General features: G+C 43.5%; 1 protein-coding gene and 1 long non-coding RNA gene across 2 annotated transcripts in view; both read left to right on the top strand.

Moving 5' to 3' along the window:
- Positions 1 to 491: 491 nt before the first annotated feature.
- LOC103638093 (uncharacterized) lies at positions 492 to 4,375 on the top strand. The gene is made up of 6 exons (XR_002266003.3): positions 492 to 626; positions 1,326 to 1,644; positions 2,122 to 2,168; positions 2,246 to 3,167; positions 3,884 to 4,065; positions 4,167 to 4,375. It is a non-coding gene; the product is annotated as an uncharacterized lncRNA (long non-coding RNA).
- Positions 4,376 to 13,928: 9,553 nt separating this feature from the next.
- LOC103639798 (uncharacterized) overlaps positions 13,929 to 17,566 on the top strand; it is a 31,065-nt gene continuing 27,427 nt past the window's right edge. The window contains exons 1-6 of the mRNA XM_020546259.1: positions 13,929 to 14,309; positions 14,542 to 14,815; positions 14,892 to 14,994; positions 15,115 to 15,245; positions 15,312 to 15,393; positions 15,487 to 15,610. Of these exons, the coding sequence (XP_020401848.1) occupies positions 13,929 to 14,309; positions 14,542 to 14,815; positions 14,892 to 14,994; positions 15,115 to 15,245; positions 15,312 to 15,393; positions 15,487 to 15,610 (1,095 nt within the window). The remainder of the gene's footprint in view (positions 14,310 to 14,541; positions 14,816 to 14,891; positions 14,995 to 15,114; positions 15,246 to 15,311; positions 15,394 to 15,486; positions 15,611 to 17,566) is intronic.

The raw sequence follows: 17,566 nt of genomic DNA, 5'->3' as shown, positions 1-17,566 counted from the left end.
AGATTAAACTTTAGTCCCTCCAAATTCCAATTTGAAAGATGTATTTTAGTCACCCGTTTAGTATTTAGGGACTATCACTAAAGTTTAGGAGATGTGAATCAAACACCCTTTTAGTTAAAAAAATAGATCATGGAGTTTAGGCTCGGCTGCAGTTTTACCTGTGGTCATTGCCTCAATTTTGCCCGGTTCAGCAATCGCAGTCCGCCAGTCCCACACGGCGGCGATGGACGGCGGTGGGGTCGACATGTCTGTCTGTTAACTGCCAATCTCCAGCAAGAACAAGAGAGCAGAAATAGCAGAGAACAAGAGAGAATGGGCGAAGTGGTTGAGTATTTTCGTAGGGAAACAAAATTCTGTTACAATTGATACCCTTCTTCTCCACGCTTTCCTCTTTTTAACTAAGCCATTACATGACTCAACCACTCACACATACAACCTTTCTGTTGGTGACCTGACCAGACTTCTACGCCCTTACCCACTCCGGACCACCCACGCGCACGTTTGGTTTACGGATCCTGACCACCTTCTTGAGCTCGCCATCTTCAGCTTCACCACTTGCACGGCTCATGTCTTCGACATCATCTCTGGACGCCTGGTTGCTGACACTGTCTTCAAGGCGTTGGCTGGTCAGTATCACTGTCTCAGTCCCTCCATTTCCCCATCGACTGATGAATAAAGTTCTCGTTGTGTAACGCCTTCAACTGCGAGTATAAATTGACGTGGCTAAATACTCTACCAACAAAGTCTTGGAGTTGCTACAAAGTTAACGAAAATTAGCGTGGTCTGTGGACGACTACAGAATTGAGTGATCACTTGCGTGATTCGAGTCAGAGGTGGTTTTGGGACCTGAAAGCGTGGAGGTAAAAGATCTTTGTAGGTTTATACTGTGTGTGTGAAGATCTTGTGTTTCCAATGGAGTAGCCACTCTGAATGCTGTCATCCGGTTGACAAAAATCTTTTACCTTCACGCTTAGTTGACACTTCCAGTTGTGACAGCGTAAAGTGATGAAGGATCATGTTTAGGGAACTGTGTCAAAAAGAACTCAACAGTCCTAGTTGAGCATAGTATTCTGCAAGAAAATAAATATAACTAATAAAAATAAGAGCTACTCCGCTATATGATCTCAGGTTCTTTTAGTTGAGAGCATTTTGGTTGTTGATAATTACAAGGTAAATTGTGATACCTTGCAGTTGTCTATATAGTGTTCATTCTGTGTTGGTTAATTTTATTTCTGTGATTTCCTTAAATAAAATTCGTTTTGGTTATTATGAGTACTATGAGTGGAACAAATAAATAAATAGACTTGTTTCTTTGTCATATTCAGAGCCGGGACTATCTGTTTGTAAAGGGAATTGGTTTGTTGCATTTATAGCAAGTGTATTGCTCAAGCTCAAATGCTGCAAGCAATAAGAGAGCTTGGACATGGAAATTATCCTGGGTGGAGTAGCTTCTATCAGCAATGAGATCTCTTGGTTCAAGAATGAAGGTAACAGGTGGTGAAGCTGCGACCACCTTGGAGCAAACAGATGGTGAAACCGAAGAGCCGACCATTGTAGCACCTGCTAATGAATATACAGAGCAGGAGGCTGCTCCTCAGCAGAAGTGTGCAAAGATACACGACTTTTGCCTAGGGATACCTTTTGGTATGATTCCAACTTTGCAGCTAGCAAACTTTTTGGTGAATACAATTAAGTAGAAGTTGTTTTTATTGCTTCGGTACCACTGATATAGCAGCATGGTTTGTTTCTATGTCTTCTCTATTTCCACCCCCCCCTGACTAAATCTTTAGATAGGGGTTTAGGGAGCTTCTAAGCATTTTATCAATATCTCAACCTTTTTTTATAGCTTCTCAGTTTCTCCAATACTATGCTATCCATTCAACATTTTCTCTAAAGTATCAGGGAAAAAAACATACCGTCTTGGTAGGTTTTGTTGGACCAGGGCTTAGAGTTTGGATGCAGGCTGATATTCTCTGGATCTCATTAAAGTGCATTCTGAACAGGCAAACTATAGTGTCTGAAAAATGTTTGGCCCTGTTAACCAGCTGTCATAAGCTGAACTGAAATTCTGCACGTGGATGAAACCTCTGGTGATTAATATGCTACGCTCGTTGTTTGTAGGCATTGCCGCTGCTGTAGCATGGAAGCACGGCCAGGCGTACACCACTGTAAGTCAGACTGTAATTCGTTTTATCGAGGACCACTTGGGCTAGCTTTCTGATCAACCTCTACTCTTTCGTCACAGACGATGAAGCTGCTTCCGTGGGGATTCTACGTCACACATGCAGAGGAAATGCTGCTTCGACTTTGCACGACTTGTGTAGTAAAACACAACACACTGAATAATAATAGTTCTCTGAAAATAAAACGTTTTGCAATTTTATAGCCTTTCCGCTTTTTATAGATACGAACCGCAATATGCATGATATTACATTGGCTGGAATATGCATGATATTACATTGGCTGGATTTAGTTTTCTTGATGAGAGTTATTCAGACTACGGATATTATTTTCTAACATTGGTTGATTGGATAATTGGACAGATACTGCAAGTGATGGCCGATACCCGGCTGATTCCTCAGGCTCCACCTCTAGCCCTTCAATTACAAGGAGGAACTCATGGCCGACTAACAGGCAGCCCCAACCGGATGGATCGAACAATGCCATCAACAGAAAAGGCAGCCCTCCTTCAATCGTGGCTAAGAAAAATCTGCCTCCTTCACGCCGCAGCACAGATCAATTCAAGAAATCTGAGGACAGGGTTGTTGTTACTATGGCTCCAGACGCAACGCCAATCAAAATGGTGGCTGAGGAGAAGCTGCTGAAAGAAGGCAATGTTAAGGAGAGGCTTGAAGCGCGGCGGGTGCTGTTTCATAAGACTGGTGACAAAGGTTACAAGAAGGTGGCTGGTCCCAAGTCAGGATCCAGAGTTGTTCCATACAGTTAGGAAGGGGATGGTGACTCGGAAGAGACGGCTGAGACTGAGGACGCGCGCGAAGAATTTCAGTCAGCTCACGAAGATGAGGACCTGTTGAAGATCAGGATGCAGCTCGTTCAGATTGAGAATCAGCAGGCCAGTTTGCTTAATCTTCTCCAGGTAGTTATGCCTTTTTACAAGAATTCTGGAAGCAGAGAAGAACTCTGCTCTATCGTCAGATTTAACTAAGGTAAATTTATTTTGTTGAACCTAAGTGTTTGTATTTTTTTTGGTTCTCCTACTTCTGGATCATTTTATTTTTGCATCTTGACTTTGGAAATAAGATTCATAGAAGGTAGCAGGCAGAAGCACCGACTCATCTTTATTGTTCTGTAGATCAATGCCATGTATTCATGATAGGATTAGTGTTTTTTATTTCTTGCATGCTTATTGCTATTGTTTGAAGGAGTTAAACTTAGGCTCTGCCTGGCTCAGTAGTAGCCTTTTGAAAGTACCTTTTTTGTGCTATTGTATTGGAGCCATGACTGTAAGACATTCTAAACTGCTTCACGTGACATGAACCCCAAACTGGCTCTCAACTTCTAGCTTCTGACAGCACTATCTGATTCATTCTGGCTACTAATTATTGCATCTTAAACTTCATCAGTCAAACCATTGCCCTGCCACAAAACTACTTGTGTATAAACCTTATTAATTTTGCTTCAATACTGCTGTGCAAGAGACATGACAATCACATACGTACCATTAAGCTGCTACAATGATATTGAGCTTAATTATGCTTAGTGGATCGAGCAGGACATGTCTATTCTGCACTTCAGAGTTCATTACTATCGATATTCTTATATTATCTGATTGGTGATGACATTGATTTTCGGAAAGAGGTATAATGTATACAACTTGGCACCATGCATTATTTTAGTTTTGGTTTGTGTTCATGTGAAACAGGCTGTGGAAATTCACAAAAGAGTAGGAGCCTTTGCCATGGCTCTTCAGACAATAAACAAGTGCATGTCTGATGCAGTCTGTGCCATGGCACGGAGTATGTTAGATGGCGAGAGTCGTGCTGCTGCCCTAATTCATTCTGGCAATGAAATTTTGGAGACAGCTAGATACTCTTCTGAAGCCAGGTTATTTTCCTCTCCTATTCTGGCACTGGTAGAATGCTGGTTATTTTGCTGATTGAATCTGTTTTAATTTGTCTTGTCAAAACTTGCTTGCAACATTCAAGAGAAGGATCTCATTTCTGAGCAACAAACTGTGCTGAGACAGCTTGAAGCTATTCTCCATATTTATAGGCTAGTTCGAGCTGGGCAAACTGTAGATGCTTTGAGGGAAACCATCAGGCTACCCTTCCTTCATCTGGACCCTAAGGCTCCAAATGTGACTGTAGTGTAGTGTTCTGTAAATTTCCTCGATCAAAGATGCTTGGTTGCATAATTACAACCTTGCTTTGTTTGATTCTATTTTTTTCTTATCCTACGTAAAACATGTCATATATCAATGCATCAACTTGCAGCAGTAGAAAGCTGCCAATTTATGTGGTATGTTTCATTTCTATTATAATTACTGAATATATTGCTTCAGTGTTCTCGAGCCGCTAGGAATTAGGATAATGACTCCATAGTTCTAGCTTGCCTGCATATAACTCATCTAACGTTTCCTTTATGTCACCACCTATCAGATACCACAAAGACTTAAAAAACTTCACTGTAAATCCATCATGACAAGGAGCAGTGTTACTCTTCATGCAGTTTACTTTTTTTCCTTTTGAAACAAAGTTTCCAAATATTTTTTAAGCTACTTTGGTTCTCATTCAGTTAGCAGACATCAAGGTTTGGTACAAAAGCTGATTGATAGATTACTTCTGTTGAATTGCTAACCTACTAAAATGCACCACATATGCTAATCAAACTGATTTCCTTATGGTACCCTGACAAAAAGCGTGCTAATTTTTAGAAAATAAATGTTAACATGTTAACTGGTCTGATAGGTCCTAGGATAATTTTAGGTGAAAGGAACTAATCAAAACACCAAGGACCAAAAACTCTAAATCCTTCATGCATTACAGAGCAGGAGCTGTGTCAATTAGGGCCATATAGTAACCAAATAAGTCATGCATATATGTGAAAGAGGATTGCGACCAAATCCTACACCAACAAGCCAAAACTTCAAACTAATCAAACTAAAATTTACAATAGCATAATGTTGTGTGAACTGCGAGCACTTTAATGCTTAACACATGTTTAAATTAGTGAACAGTGAACATATCAATGTATTACGTATTCATATTAATGAAAGCACTAAAAACTCAATCAATAAAATTAAAACAAAGCCAACCAGCAGACAGTTTCAACAGCAGAGGCTAGGAAACAGCTTGATACCTTCACCGCAAGGGGACTTGTGAGTGGTGATGTGGAGAACCTTAATAGGGATCCTGACAGGTCCCTTAACCCTCAAATGCTTGTCCTTGGCTCCCTTTACCAAATCCGCACAAACTGAAATGTACCAGAAATCGCACACATTTGTCACTTCAATAATTCATTGAAAATAACTCTGCAACGACAGTCCAATATTCTGGTGTAGCTTGCATAATAGCCAATGAACAAATGCAGATTAATCAGCCTAATGATAGAAGGTAGTAAGTATATACAAAAGGAGATGAGTGCAAAACTTCGATTCTCAATTCCTTCCTTCAATACCATCCAACAGAACAAACAAAGCACTTAGGCACTGCACCACCGCTTGTGCATAGGCAAATAGCAAATCGAATCGCGCATAGAAAATGGGTTCGCACATCCAGTCATTGTAATCCACGACTAACTGTCTCAGAGATAGATTTGTACATGTTCTCTGAAATCTGGAAAGAAATCTGGAAGTTTTGGGCTGCACATCCAATGCAGGTTTTTCATTTGGTTAGCTGCTCTAAATTAGTGTTGGACTGCAGTCAGGTTAGCTCACTGGGGACTTGAGCATCATGAGAGCTGTCCATTGTGTGATCAAGAAGAGGAGAACATACAACATTTGCTCACATCCTGTGTATTTGTAAGGACTATGTGGTACTATGACCTAAAGAAAATGAAGGGTGGTTACCAGTTATAGTACACAGGAGGTGAATCTGGCATCTCCATTGCTAAGAAACTAAGAATCCACAGCAAAGGAAGACCACTACGTGTGGCTGATGTTATTGGCTTCTTTTCGGACATCACAGAGGTTTTTTCTGGATATTATTTATCTAGTGCAGTTTCTGGGTTCCAGGTGGTCAAACACTCTATTAACTGGCCGGTTTCGTGATCCAGCTTGGTATATGTCCAGGATCAAATTTGTTGTTTAATTTGAGAATGTTTTATCAAGCTTCTCAGTTAGTGAAGATGGATCATTGTCTTCCATGGTTCAAGATTTCGAGCTACAGTAAATGAACTGTGTAATCCAATGAATCTTGGGCCAAAATGATTCATTGCCCCCCAAAAATATCACTCAGACATATCCACCATTTTTACAAATCAATCAGAAAAGAGTGGGATGTCAAAGATTGGAGAGACTATAGTAGTAACTCTTGTTGCTCATGCCAAACACATGATTGAAAGATGCAATTTGTCAGAGGTAGTGTGCTACAGTGACTGGATCAATGCAAAAGGTCTAACGTCAATGAAGAGAACTGATAACTACTGCTATTACATACCCAACCATGAGGAAGGTCTATCATCAAAGGACTACTCATAGAAGGGAAGATATGCTTAGGCAATGAGAAGTACACAAGTGAATGCAACCCAACAAGGAGAATAGTTATTTTAGAAACATCTGAGCATTATCTAACTACTGATGTGATCTAGTTAGAACCAAGAGTTGACAATTGAACTGACCGATTTTGGGCTGTCTAAGGCTAAGAGCGAGTTAGATAAAAAATATGGCAACTAATCCTGCTAAAACCGATTCAAGCATCACAAAACAAAGATCCAAAATGGAACCATGGCGACAAAGCATCCATGTTTTCTCAGCCATAAATGCTTTGCCAACTTATAGGAATTAAATGTATGACTTTCATACACTACGTATGAATTATGTTCCTTCATTACATATTCAATATACGTAATGTATTGCTAATAGGAGTTTTACAGCTTCCACAGGGGTACTTGGATGTTTTTCTCTTATGTCACAGTTCAAGATTTCCATGAATCATTTACTGTTCATTACAGCATATTGTCTTACTGATAATTTCACAGCGTTGGTAGGTCAAACAAGCAGAGTATATATGAAAAGTAAATGAACATTCACAGATAGTTGGCATTTGAATGAGGTTTAGCAGATATCATAATACTAAGAAAATCCAGACACAAAGAAACAGGGAAAAGAAAAAGGAAGCAGACCTTACAGAGGGAACTCGAGCGATCCTCTTTGGAGATATGCAAATTTATCCAGGAGAATGTCCACCCCGACCACTATATTGCACTCCGCGCACGGGAACACAGCGAGGCGGGCAGATTTTGCAGATTGGTCGCGGCTTGGTTTGCGGGGTTTGCGGCAGTCAGGCGCGGGGTTTGCCGGGCGTCGGTTGTGGACTTTGTGGGGCGGGTGCGAGGCACGCGCAGAGAGCCGACAGAGAGGAGGCGTAGCGGGCGCGGGGCATGCGGCCGCCGGTGCGGAAGGCATTGCAGGCTTGAGGTCGGGCGCGGGGATTAGGATTTGAGCGCGTACCAAACTTATCTGCTGGCTTTCGCGCTTGCGACGGATCCGCCGCGAGCTCCGCCAGCCCGATTGCGGCGGGTGCTCGGGATTGTTGGGGACGCGGCGCAATTCGCGGAAGGATTGGGAGGGGGCGAGCGTGGCCGGGTGGGCGGAGGCGGGGGCGAGGATCCCGGAGGTCGGGTGGGCGGAGGCGGGGGCGGGGGCAGTCTACGTTCTGCGCTTAATAGTTAGTAGAGATTTTATACGTTCCTCAACTTTCTCTCGTGTTATACATTTCCATCCATTTCATTTCGTGTGATTCATCTATTTTTATGCTATTTGTTGTGTCTTGTGTTCCTCAACTTCCTCTCATGTTATACATTTCTACGTGAAAACGTCTCCTTGTGTAGTTGTGTTCAGCCAAATGATCCTCTCGGCCTACACTCGCTTCATTTTACGCATGTACCGCAATAATCGTTTCAGTGGTGTATGACCCTCGTTTTAGCTTAGATTATCTAAAACAAAATGAGGTGTACAGACACTCAAAACAGTCTAGCCCCTCGATCGCTCGATGACACTTAGACGCTAATGGTCATCTACAACCCTGAGATCCTTAAGTACTTGTGCGGATTAATTGATCACGTTCTTTGTTTGGTTGGAGGGATGGGACAGAGGACATGAGGAATAAATGTACTTGTGCGAGATTAGGTATGTCAACGGGTACAAACCCGACGGATTTTGCCATCCAAACTCGTACCTGTGAAATATATTTATACCCATTAAAAAATCCATACCCATGACGGGTTTGAGATTTTTGCCAAAAACCTGTAACTATCGGGTAGTGGTACTCACGAGTTACCCGCAGGTTTCATCTACAATATGCTAGTTCTTATCAGAATCAATAAGTATCGTAATAATTAATGAGATCACGATCCAAAATTTATGTGACTAGTTAGTTGTCTGTGCTAACGCTACAATCTAATTTGATGATGCTAATTAAATACCTGGTATCAGGTTCCTTAAAACCCAAAGCCTTTTCGAGCTCCCCCCGCGTTTCACGGTCTATCGGCCTCGCGTGCGCGGACGCGTGCCCAGGCCCCGGAGCGGCGGCCTCACGCCCACGTTTCACGCGCCTTGTGTCCCTTCGCTCGCCCTGAACACGCGCATCTCAGCTCCCTAGGGACACCGTCTGTCGCCGCACGAGGTATGGCCGTCCCTGCCCCTCCGGTGAGGGACATCTCATGCATTAGTAGCTCTGGACCAAACATCTATAACTAATGGCCTGATGCTTGGAGATGCAGAACCATATGTAGCAACAAGGAAAGTTGGCAGCATTATTTTTCCATAAATAAGACTATCAATAAGGTAATCCAGAACCAAAAAATGTGTAGAGCTGCGAGACCCTTGAACGGGTACAGCAACACAAGTTACAGCTACCTAACTCAATGTTATAAATTAAAGATCTGGTTACCTGAGATTCATCCATAGGGGTATCAATGATATCAGTCTTTTCATTTGATGGTTCAGTTTCATTTGAAGATGGATTTCCGTCATTAGCCTTGTTCTCACTGTCAGATTTGGTAGATTCTTGTGTTTGCTCGTCCATTAAATAAACCTGTAATATTAAGGTATTTGGTAAATATGCGTTGACAAGATATAAATAAAAGTGAAAAAGTCGTCTGTTCCAAAAAGAAGTATTGCACAAAAAGTGAGCCTATCAATCGTAGATAGTTTGGATTTTGATAAAAAGACACTCTAACCTTGTTGGTTTAGCAAGTTTTATCAATATTAAGAAATCACAAATTTGAAAGGCACACTATAATAATGAATGATTAACTATGCAATGAGTGTAGACTGTACAGCTTATATATGACAGATGTAAGAGGTAGATAGTCTACTGACAGCCATGTAAAGTAGTAATCTGATGTTGCTAGGAAGCTGATGGACCATTTAAACCCTTCTATATCTCTTCTTTCCTTTAGTTAAACCACCATTCTGCGTACCAACTGAAGCAGTCTTTAGTTGCTGGAAAGCTGATGGACCATTTAAACCCTTTGGAGAGCGTCCACCTTATTGCAATGCGGCATGCATTTCTAGCCTTGTTCTGTGTAGAAGAGAGAGGATGTGATAGTGAAGGCCCCGAAACAGAGGGTGCCATTAGTATTTGAACTTAATAAGAAAATTAAATAACAGAAATGCCAACCAGAAGGTAACCTAGGCTAGCCAGGGCCATACAGCACATTAGAAGTCAGAAGGAACCGAGGACTTGGGATTCCCCTGCCACTGCAGATCAGATGCCGCCTCTGCACACTAATTACCTCCAAGTGTACAAATTCAACAATTACAACCTCACAGTCACAGTGCTCATTATGTTAGCAATCAAAAAGGCAGCGGGCAAATGTGTTATTGAAATGAACACCAGCACAAGCAAGGTCTGCCTTGCATCATTTGCAGAAAGTAAAAATACAGCTGCAATAGGAAACTAAGTAATTTGTTAACCCTTGAACGCACCGGATGACACTTCCCCACGTCGTTTGCGGAGAAAATTTAAATAGAAGATCCTTTCATATGGCGTAACAAAACTGCCAATTTGAAAGAGAGCATGTTCACAGAATTTGATGCAATGATGCAAAAAGAACTCCATGCCAACACCACGACCTCTAATTTATGGTAGCTTATAAAGGGGTGGGGATGTGTGTTTGTGTCGCTGACTATTGGGGAAATGCGTATCCACTTTGTTTTGTGAAGTTGTTTACCTAGAACAGGTGCTATTTACAGAAACAAAATACATGTAGTCATCGTTTGTAGCGAGTTTTTTTAATGGCAAATTCAGCTTAACACTCAACTCTGATGAAGAGTACATTTACCCTTGCATCTTATTCGTTGCATGCAGTGTTATACCATCTAATTGATTTGGTGCCTTTGTTCCTTCCTGCGCAGATAGCTTTTGACAGAGTTCACAGAAGGCTGCTCGTCGCTGATTCCTTTTGGGAGGTTAGTTCCTTGCCGTGCCTTTCCACTTCTCCCTCGTGGTTTGTAGACGGTTGTGACTTCTCTTGCTACACACACTGCACTCAGATTATGTCAGTGATATACTTGTTTTCAGTGGCATAGTATTCTGTTTATGTTCTTCTACACGCCGCACATAGGGTGTGTTGGTGTTGTGCTTCTGTCGTTCCGGTGCATTATTGTGTTTTCCTTGAAATGGTGGAGTCAAAACTGTGAAGTGTATTGAACTCAAATCCCATGTGTGGCTTCTTTTGGGTACCTTCACATAACTATTTTTAATTAAGTGAACTCCGTTATCCACATGTTGATCACATTTCCTTGGCTTCCTACTCGGATATTTCAGGAACTTCAGTTTTTTTATGCTTATGTGCAGTTAGGTGCTGGGTGGTAGCCTCTGATTTAGGTTCGCTGCCAGTTTCCTAGCCTGCTTAGAGTTTTGTAGTTTTTGGTACGATCTAAATATTTTGTAAATAAATTCTGAATTGTATTATCGCGTATTTTCTAGGGTTTGTTACTTAGCGTTTTTTACATGTTCTTGCTTCGTGAATTTTATGCGTATGTGGCTAATTGTTTGCCTAAGTTTGCTATATGTTTTAGTATGTATATGATACAGTTAACCATTGATTCATTTTCCTTGCGTTTGTTTGAAAGCCGTATGGTACATGTTTTTTTATGTGGGAGCTTCTCTATTACAGTTCGCGTGCGCGCTATTCATGTTCTACAAGTGCTAGGTGTGTGTGTCACGTGGTACATGTCGCGGTGTGCCCATGGCTGATGCTCTGTATGCACGTGTTGCCCATTCGTATGAAACAAGGCGACGCAGGCGCCTTGCAAGCGCACGTGGTATGTCGTCTTATTTGTGTTACATTATTTGGTCGACTTGCCGGCACACGCCGACCGGAATTGCGTTGCTGCTTTTAAATATATATTAGCAATAATACCCGTCCCAAAGCAGGCAACATATCCATAATGGACTTCCCTTCATCGTTCGCCGCATCGAATAGACACCGCCTCCGCAGTAGGCTGCACTACAGGCGCTCTGCACAACACACACATATCACAATTCGTCTCGAAAAAACATACATTGATGCCCTAAGAGGTATGTGCTTCCCTTCCTTGGCTAGCTGTTTCTTGTGTTTCACTGCTTAATATCCATCATTCTTATCTGTTCTTCGTTCTGTAGACGCCTACCCGAATAGATCATACTATGGTGGCCCTGAGCACACCTGCCGATACTGTGGCGCGGTTTTTTGGTTCCAGGAGCGTGTAAAAAGCGATTCATCTATATCACAACGAAGACTTGCATACAATCTCTGTTGCAAGGGGGGAAGATCAATTTGGAGCCTTACAAAAGGCCGCCATCTGTGCTTGCTGATCTCTTGTCATTTGATGGCGATGCGCGCTCGAAAAGATTTTTGAGGCTTATTCGCGCGTACAATTCACTCTTTGCCTTCACCTCCTTTGGTGCCGCTATAGACAAAACGATAAACAATGGTACTGCACCTTATGTTTTCAAGATAAATGGAATAGTACATCATCGTATCGGCACCTTGCTTCCACGCCGTGGAGCGATGCCTAAATTTGCCCAATTGTATATTCATGATACAAATCACGAGACACAGAACAGGCTAAACATGTTCGAGGTTGATGATGGTGTCGCTGAACAACCTGAACGTGAAATAACTATGGCTTTGTTGGCCATGTTAAATGACAATAACAAACTTGTCAAAGTGTTTCGATATGCAAGGGAGCGATTGGAACAAGCGGGTAACCAGAGGATAACACTCAGGCTGTTAGGCTGTGATGCTATACAAGATGTCCAATACAATCTTCCCTCCAGCAGCGAAGTCGCTGCCATCATTGTCGGCGACTACACCGCCGATGAATACACATATGATGTCCTTGTGCACGATAGAAATTGCGGGCTACGACATGTCTCATGCTTGCATCCGTCCTACATGGCTTTGCAGTACCCTCTGTTGTTTCCGTATGGTGAAAATGGTTACCATCCTGGCATTCGTATTGCGATGATGAAGACAGTGTTGGGACCAAACGAAAATACGTAACAATGCTTGAATTTGTAAGAAGACATTTACATTACAGATTACACGAGTCAAACCCATACACGTGTTATGGTAGGTTAAGTGCTCAGGTCATTGTCGACGCATATTCAACTATCGAGGGCTCCAGGTTACAATTCATAGCCGACCATCAAAAAGACCTGCGGTCTAAATCAGTACAAGGAATAGCTGATGCCGTTGACAGAGGGCGAATTAGTGCAGACGCTGTTGGCGGTAAAGTGATCGTGCCTGCGAGTTTCACTGGCAGTAGGTGATACCATGTTATGAATTACCAAGACGCGATGGCTATTTGCAGAGTGTACGGCCCACCAGATCTTTTTTTGACTTTCACATGCAACCCCAAATGGAGGGAAATTGCGGATGCGTTGCGCTTCGAACCGGGTCAGCAACCATGCGATCATTCAGACTTAGTTGTACGAGTCTTCCATATGAAAGTCGATGAGTTCATAACTGATATAAGGCAGGGCGTGACATTCGGACCAGTTCTCGCGGTCTTGTATACTGTTGAGTTCCAAAAACGAGGCTTGCCACATATACATTGCCTTGTGTGGTTGGCTGCTGGCGCAAAGGAGTTTGATGCTTCTGTTGTCGACAATTTTATATGCGCTGAGATCCTGGATGTGAACACTGACCCGCTTGGTTATGCTTTAGTCGACGAATTCATGATACACGGGCCATGTGGTGAAAGCAACAGGAATTGCCCATGTATGAAAAACAACAAATGCTCAAAAAATTTTCCAAAAGATTTTCAAGATGAGACCACCATAGACGACTTTGGTTTTGCGCTCTACATGCGTAGAGACGATGACAGACATGTCATCAAACGTGGCGTTCGACTAGACAATAGAAGTGTTGTACCATACACCATGCATCTTCTGAAAAAATACAATGCACACATAAACGTTGAATGGTGCAACAAGTCTAACATGATCAAGTATCTATTCGAATATGTTACAAAAGGAATTGATAGAGCAAAAGTATATTTTGAGTCCGCTACACAAACGCAAAACCATTCGCCCGGTTCTCATCTTGCCCCACCAAATGAGATCCAAGAATACATTGATGCAAGATACCTATCTACGTGTGAGGCTCTGTGGCGTGCATTTGAGTACGACATTCACTTTAGAGTGCCTTCTGTTGAACGATTGGTTGTACACCTTCCTGGCCTGAACCATGTGTGTTATGAACCTGGAACAAATTTAGAGGACCTAATATCCAGCCCTTTAGCGAAAAGTACGATGTTAACTGAATGGTTCGAGGCTAATTTGAGACATGAAGAGGCCAGACACCTCACATACTGCGATTTCCCCAAGGAGTGGACATGGGATGCCTCAAACCGATTATGGAGGAAAAGGTCACGTTGCGCTAAGGTTGGTCGTATGTACTATGTGCACCCTGCATCGGGAGAACTGTATTACCTGCGCATGCTCCTGATGATTGTCAAGGGGGCCACAAACTATGCTGACGTCAGGACATTTAACGGACATGTGTACTGTACATTTCGTGCTGCATGTGAGGCTTGTGGTTTACTTGAAGGTGATAATGAATGGATCCTTTTGTTCGACGAGGCGATTGTGTCCGCATCTGCGTACCAACTTAGACAGTTGTTCGTCACTGTGGTTTTGTACTGTTCCGTTGGAAACGTACGTGCACTGTTCGACTCTTACTAATGTGCCTTTTTTACTAGCTGAATTGTTTCTACTCTTACTAAAGTTGAATCTACATCCTCACCAGTTTGCTTCAGTGGTGTTTTCCCCTTAATATGATAATAAAGAGCCTAATGCGCCTTCTTTTTATTAGCTAAATTGTTTCTACTCTTACTAAAGTTGAATCTACATCTTCTATATCCAGGGAAATAGCATACATGCTACGGTATACCCACCCTTCATAGAGAAATTCAGGCCACTCATAAAAGAAGGCAGCGTGTACAACATGACATACTTTCGAGTTCGAGCATCGAACAACTTGTACAAGCCAGTTCCAAATGATATCATGATTACCTTCACGAATTGGACAAAGTTAGAGCAGGTTATTGAGATTCCTCCTGCATTTCCTACACTTACCTACTCCCTCACTCACATAGAGCAGATCCATTCGCGCATCGACCATAAAGACTACTATACAGGTAAATGTTGTTACCTATATACTTACGACGCCTGTTTTTCTTTGCTAATATTGATATACTGCTCGTTTGAAAGCAGATGCCATTGGGATAGTTACTTCAGTCTCGAATGTTTCGCCACATCGCTCCAAAGGACAACAAGCTTCCAACTTGAAGAGGAACATTTCCATATGCAGTGCAAGGTTTGAGCTACATGGTTGTTCTTACCTTGTGTTCTGCTAGATGTATGGTATGTATTTTGGTGTTGTCTTACATATACATTGTTTGTGACTCATGTTCCATGCTCGAACTGGAAACAACAGAGGTGCTTCGGTCAATGTCGTGTTGTGGGGTGCCCAAGCCACCCTATTCCCAGGAGAGCGCATATATGAAGATGGGCAGAATTCCCCACAAATTGTGCTATTTGTTGGCACACTCGTCAAAAAATATGCAGGTATATTGATGTAACACTTAGTCTTTTTCTGACTCCCATACATTTATACCTTCTACCCTTTTTTAGATGGGCTTTGTCTGACTGGAGGCTCACCATGTAAGTGGTACATCAATCCATCCATTCCTAAGGCAGAACCCCTTATGTCCAGGTAATTCTATCCTCTTGTTATCAAATATATGCACATGTTGCCTGCTCTTGCCTTTTTCTAACGGAATGCTTCTACAAATACAATGCAAACCAGCGCACGAGGTGATCATAAACCAGTGAAGTGGAATGCAACTGTTACTTCGAGCCAGCTTATATCTCCTGTTGCTGAGGAGCAAAAGGTGTCGTACATCAAGTATCTCCATCCCTTTGAAAACAAGGTACACGACATACCCAGTACCTATTCTATTCTGCCGTCAATAGCTTCCAAATATACACATAATGCATAAGATTACTTCATACTTGGTGCTCCAGATTTCTAGTCAATATAAATTAGTTGTGTGGATAATGTTTTACTGCTGTTCCTTATTTTATTTCTATGACCTACGACACTGAATATCATTGGGTGGCATGTGTTCGCAACTTGTAGCCCAAAAGAAATCATGGTATATCATATAACAACAACTTCAAATATCAGGAGAGCATATCTAATAAATCTAAATCATGAGGGATTGACGTCATAGGATCAATTAACGACTGACATCTCCAGTCACCAACTAAAAAACAATGGTCCAATGCAAATTATGTGACGTACAAAAGAAGTTGCTCACACGAGCAATAATCATGTCTGTCCTACGACACTCAGATGGAAAAAGACAGCAATGCACCAACTCTTCAATTGCTTATAACCCAAGTATTTTCAATTGAAGTAAGGCAACTCTAATTTTCAACTCAAGCAGCTATGCAAACTATTTGCCCACTTGGATTCTTACCGCTACAAACATTTATCTCTCCAAAAATGCCATTGAACCCGCAGTTTTCTATTAGAGGCAGACTGGAGTTACAAACTGTCGGGTACCATAATTAGGGGTACCCCCAACACTCCTAAACTCGGCTGGTAATCACCATCAGCGCAAGCCGCAGAGACTGATGGGCATGATTCAGGTCAAAGCTTCGTCCACTCAAGGGACACGATCTTGCCTCGCCCGAGCCCAGCCTCGGGCAGGAACAGTACTCCTAGACGAATTCACGCCTCGCCCGAAGACCTCCTCAAGCAACGGGCGCACCCTCGACTCGCCCGAGGCCCAGCTCGGGCAGGCTTCGCAGTGAAGCAACCTTGGCCAGATCGTCTCGCCAACCGACCGTATCGCAGGAGCATTCAATGCGAGGATCGCCTGACACCTTATCCTGACGCGCGTTCCTCAGTCGACAGGGCCGAAGTGACCTCAGTCACTTCGCCCTTCCACTGACCGACCTGACAGGAAAACAATGCCGCCTGCCTCGCTCTGACTACTGTGCCACCCGCCAGGGTGAGGCTGACAACAGCTAACTCCAGCCTCAGACGCAACAGGAAACTCCGCCTCGCCTGACCTCAGGGCTCGGCCTCAACCTCAGCCTCGGAAGGTGGTCTCCGCCTCGCCCGACCCCAGGGCTCGGCCTCAACCTCAGCCTCGGAAGGTGGTCTCCGCCTCGCCCGACCCCAGGACTCGGCCTCAACCTAGGCCTCGGAAGACGGTCTCCGCCTCGTCCGACCCCAGGGCTCGGCCTCAACCTCGACCTCGGAAGGAATCGCGTCCTCACCTGACCCCGGCCTCGTCCTCAAGAGGAGTCTCCGCCTCGCCCGACCTTGGGCTCGGACTGACCACGCCACAGGGGGTACATCATTGCCCTACCCCTAGCTAGCTCAGGCTACGGGGAACAAGACCGGCGTCCCATCTGGCTTGCCCCGGTGAACAAGTAATGATGGCACCCCGCGTGTATCCATGACGACGACGGTTCTCAAACCCCCTACGGAAGCAAGGAGACGTCAGCAAGGTCCCGGCAGCCCCGACAGCTGTGCTTCTATAGGGCTCAAGCGCTCCTCCGATGGCCACGACACCGCGTGCATAGGGCTCTAGCACCTCTCCGACAGCCACGTTGGCATGTACATAGGGCTCTGGCTCCTCTCTGCCGGACACGTTAGCACATAGCTACACCCCCATTGTACACCTGGACCCTCTCCTTGCATCTATAAAAGGAAGGTCCAGGGCCCTCATATGAGAGGGTGGTCGCGCGGGAGGACGGGCTGACGAACCGGCTCACACACTCTCTCTCTCCCTCGTGAACACTTGTAACCCCTACTGCAAGCGCACCCACTCTGGCGCAGGATAACATGAGCCACGGTTTTCCCCCTTGTG

This window comes from Zea mays, chromosome 9 (assembly GCF_902167145.1).
Source record: "Zea mays cultivar B73 chromosome 9, Zm-B73-REFERENCE-NAM-5.0, whole genome shotgun sequence".
NCBI lineage: Eukaryota > Viridiplantae > Streptophyta > Magnoliopsida > Poales > Poaceae > Zea > Zea mays.
Note: the sequence above shows the minus strand (reverse complement) of the source record. Positions and strands in the feature narration are given on the sequence as shown.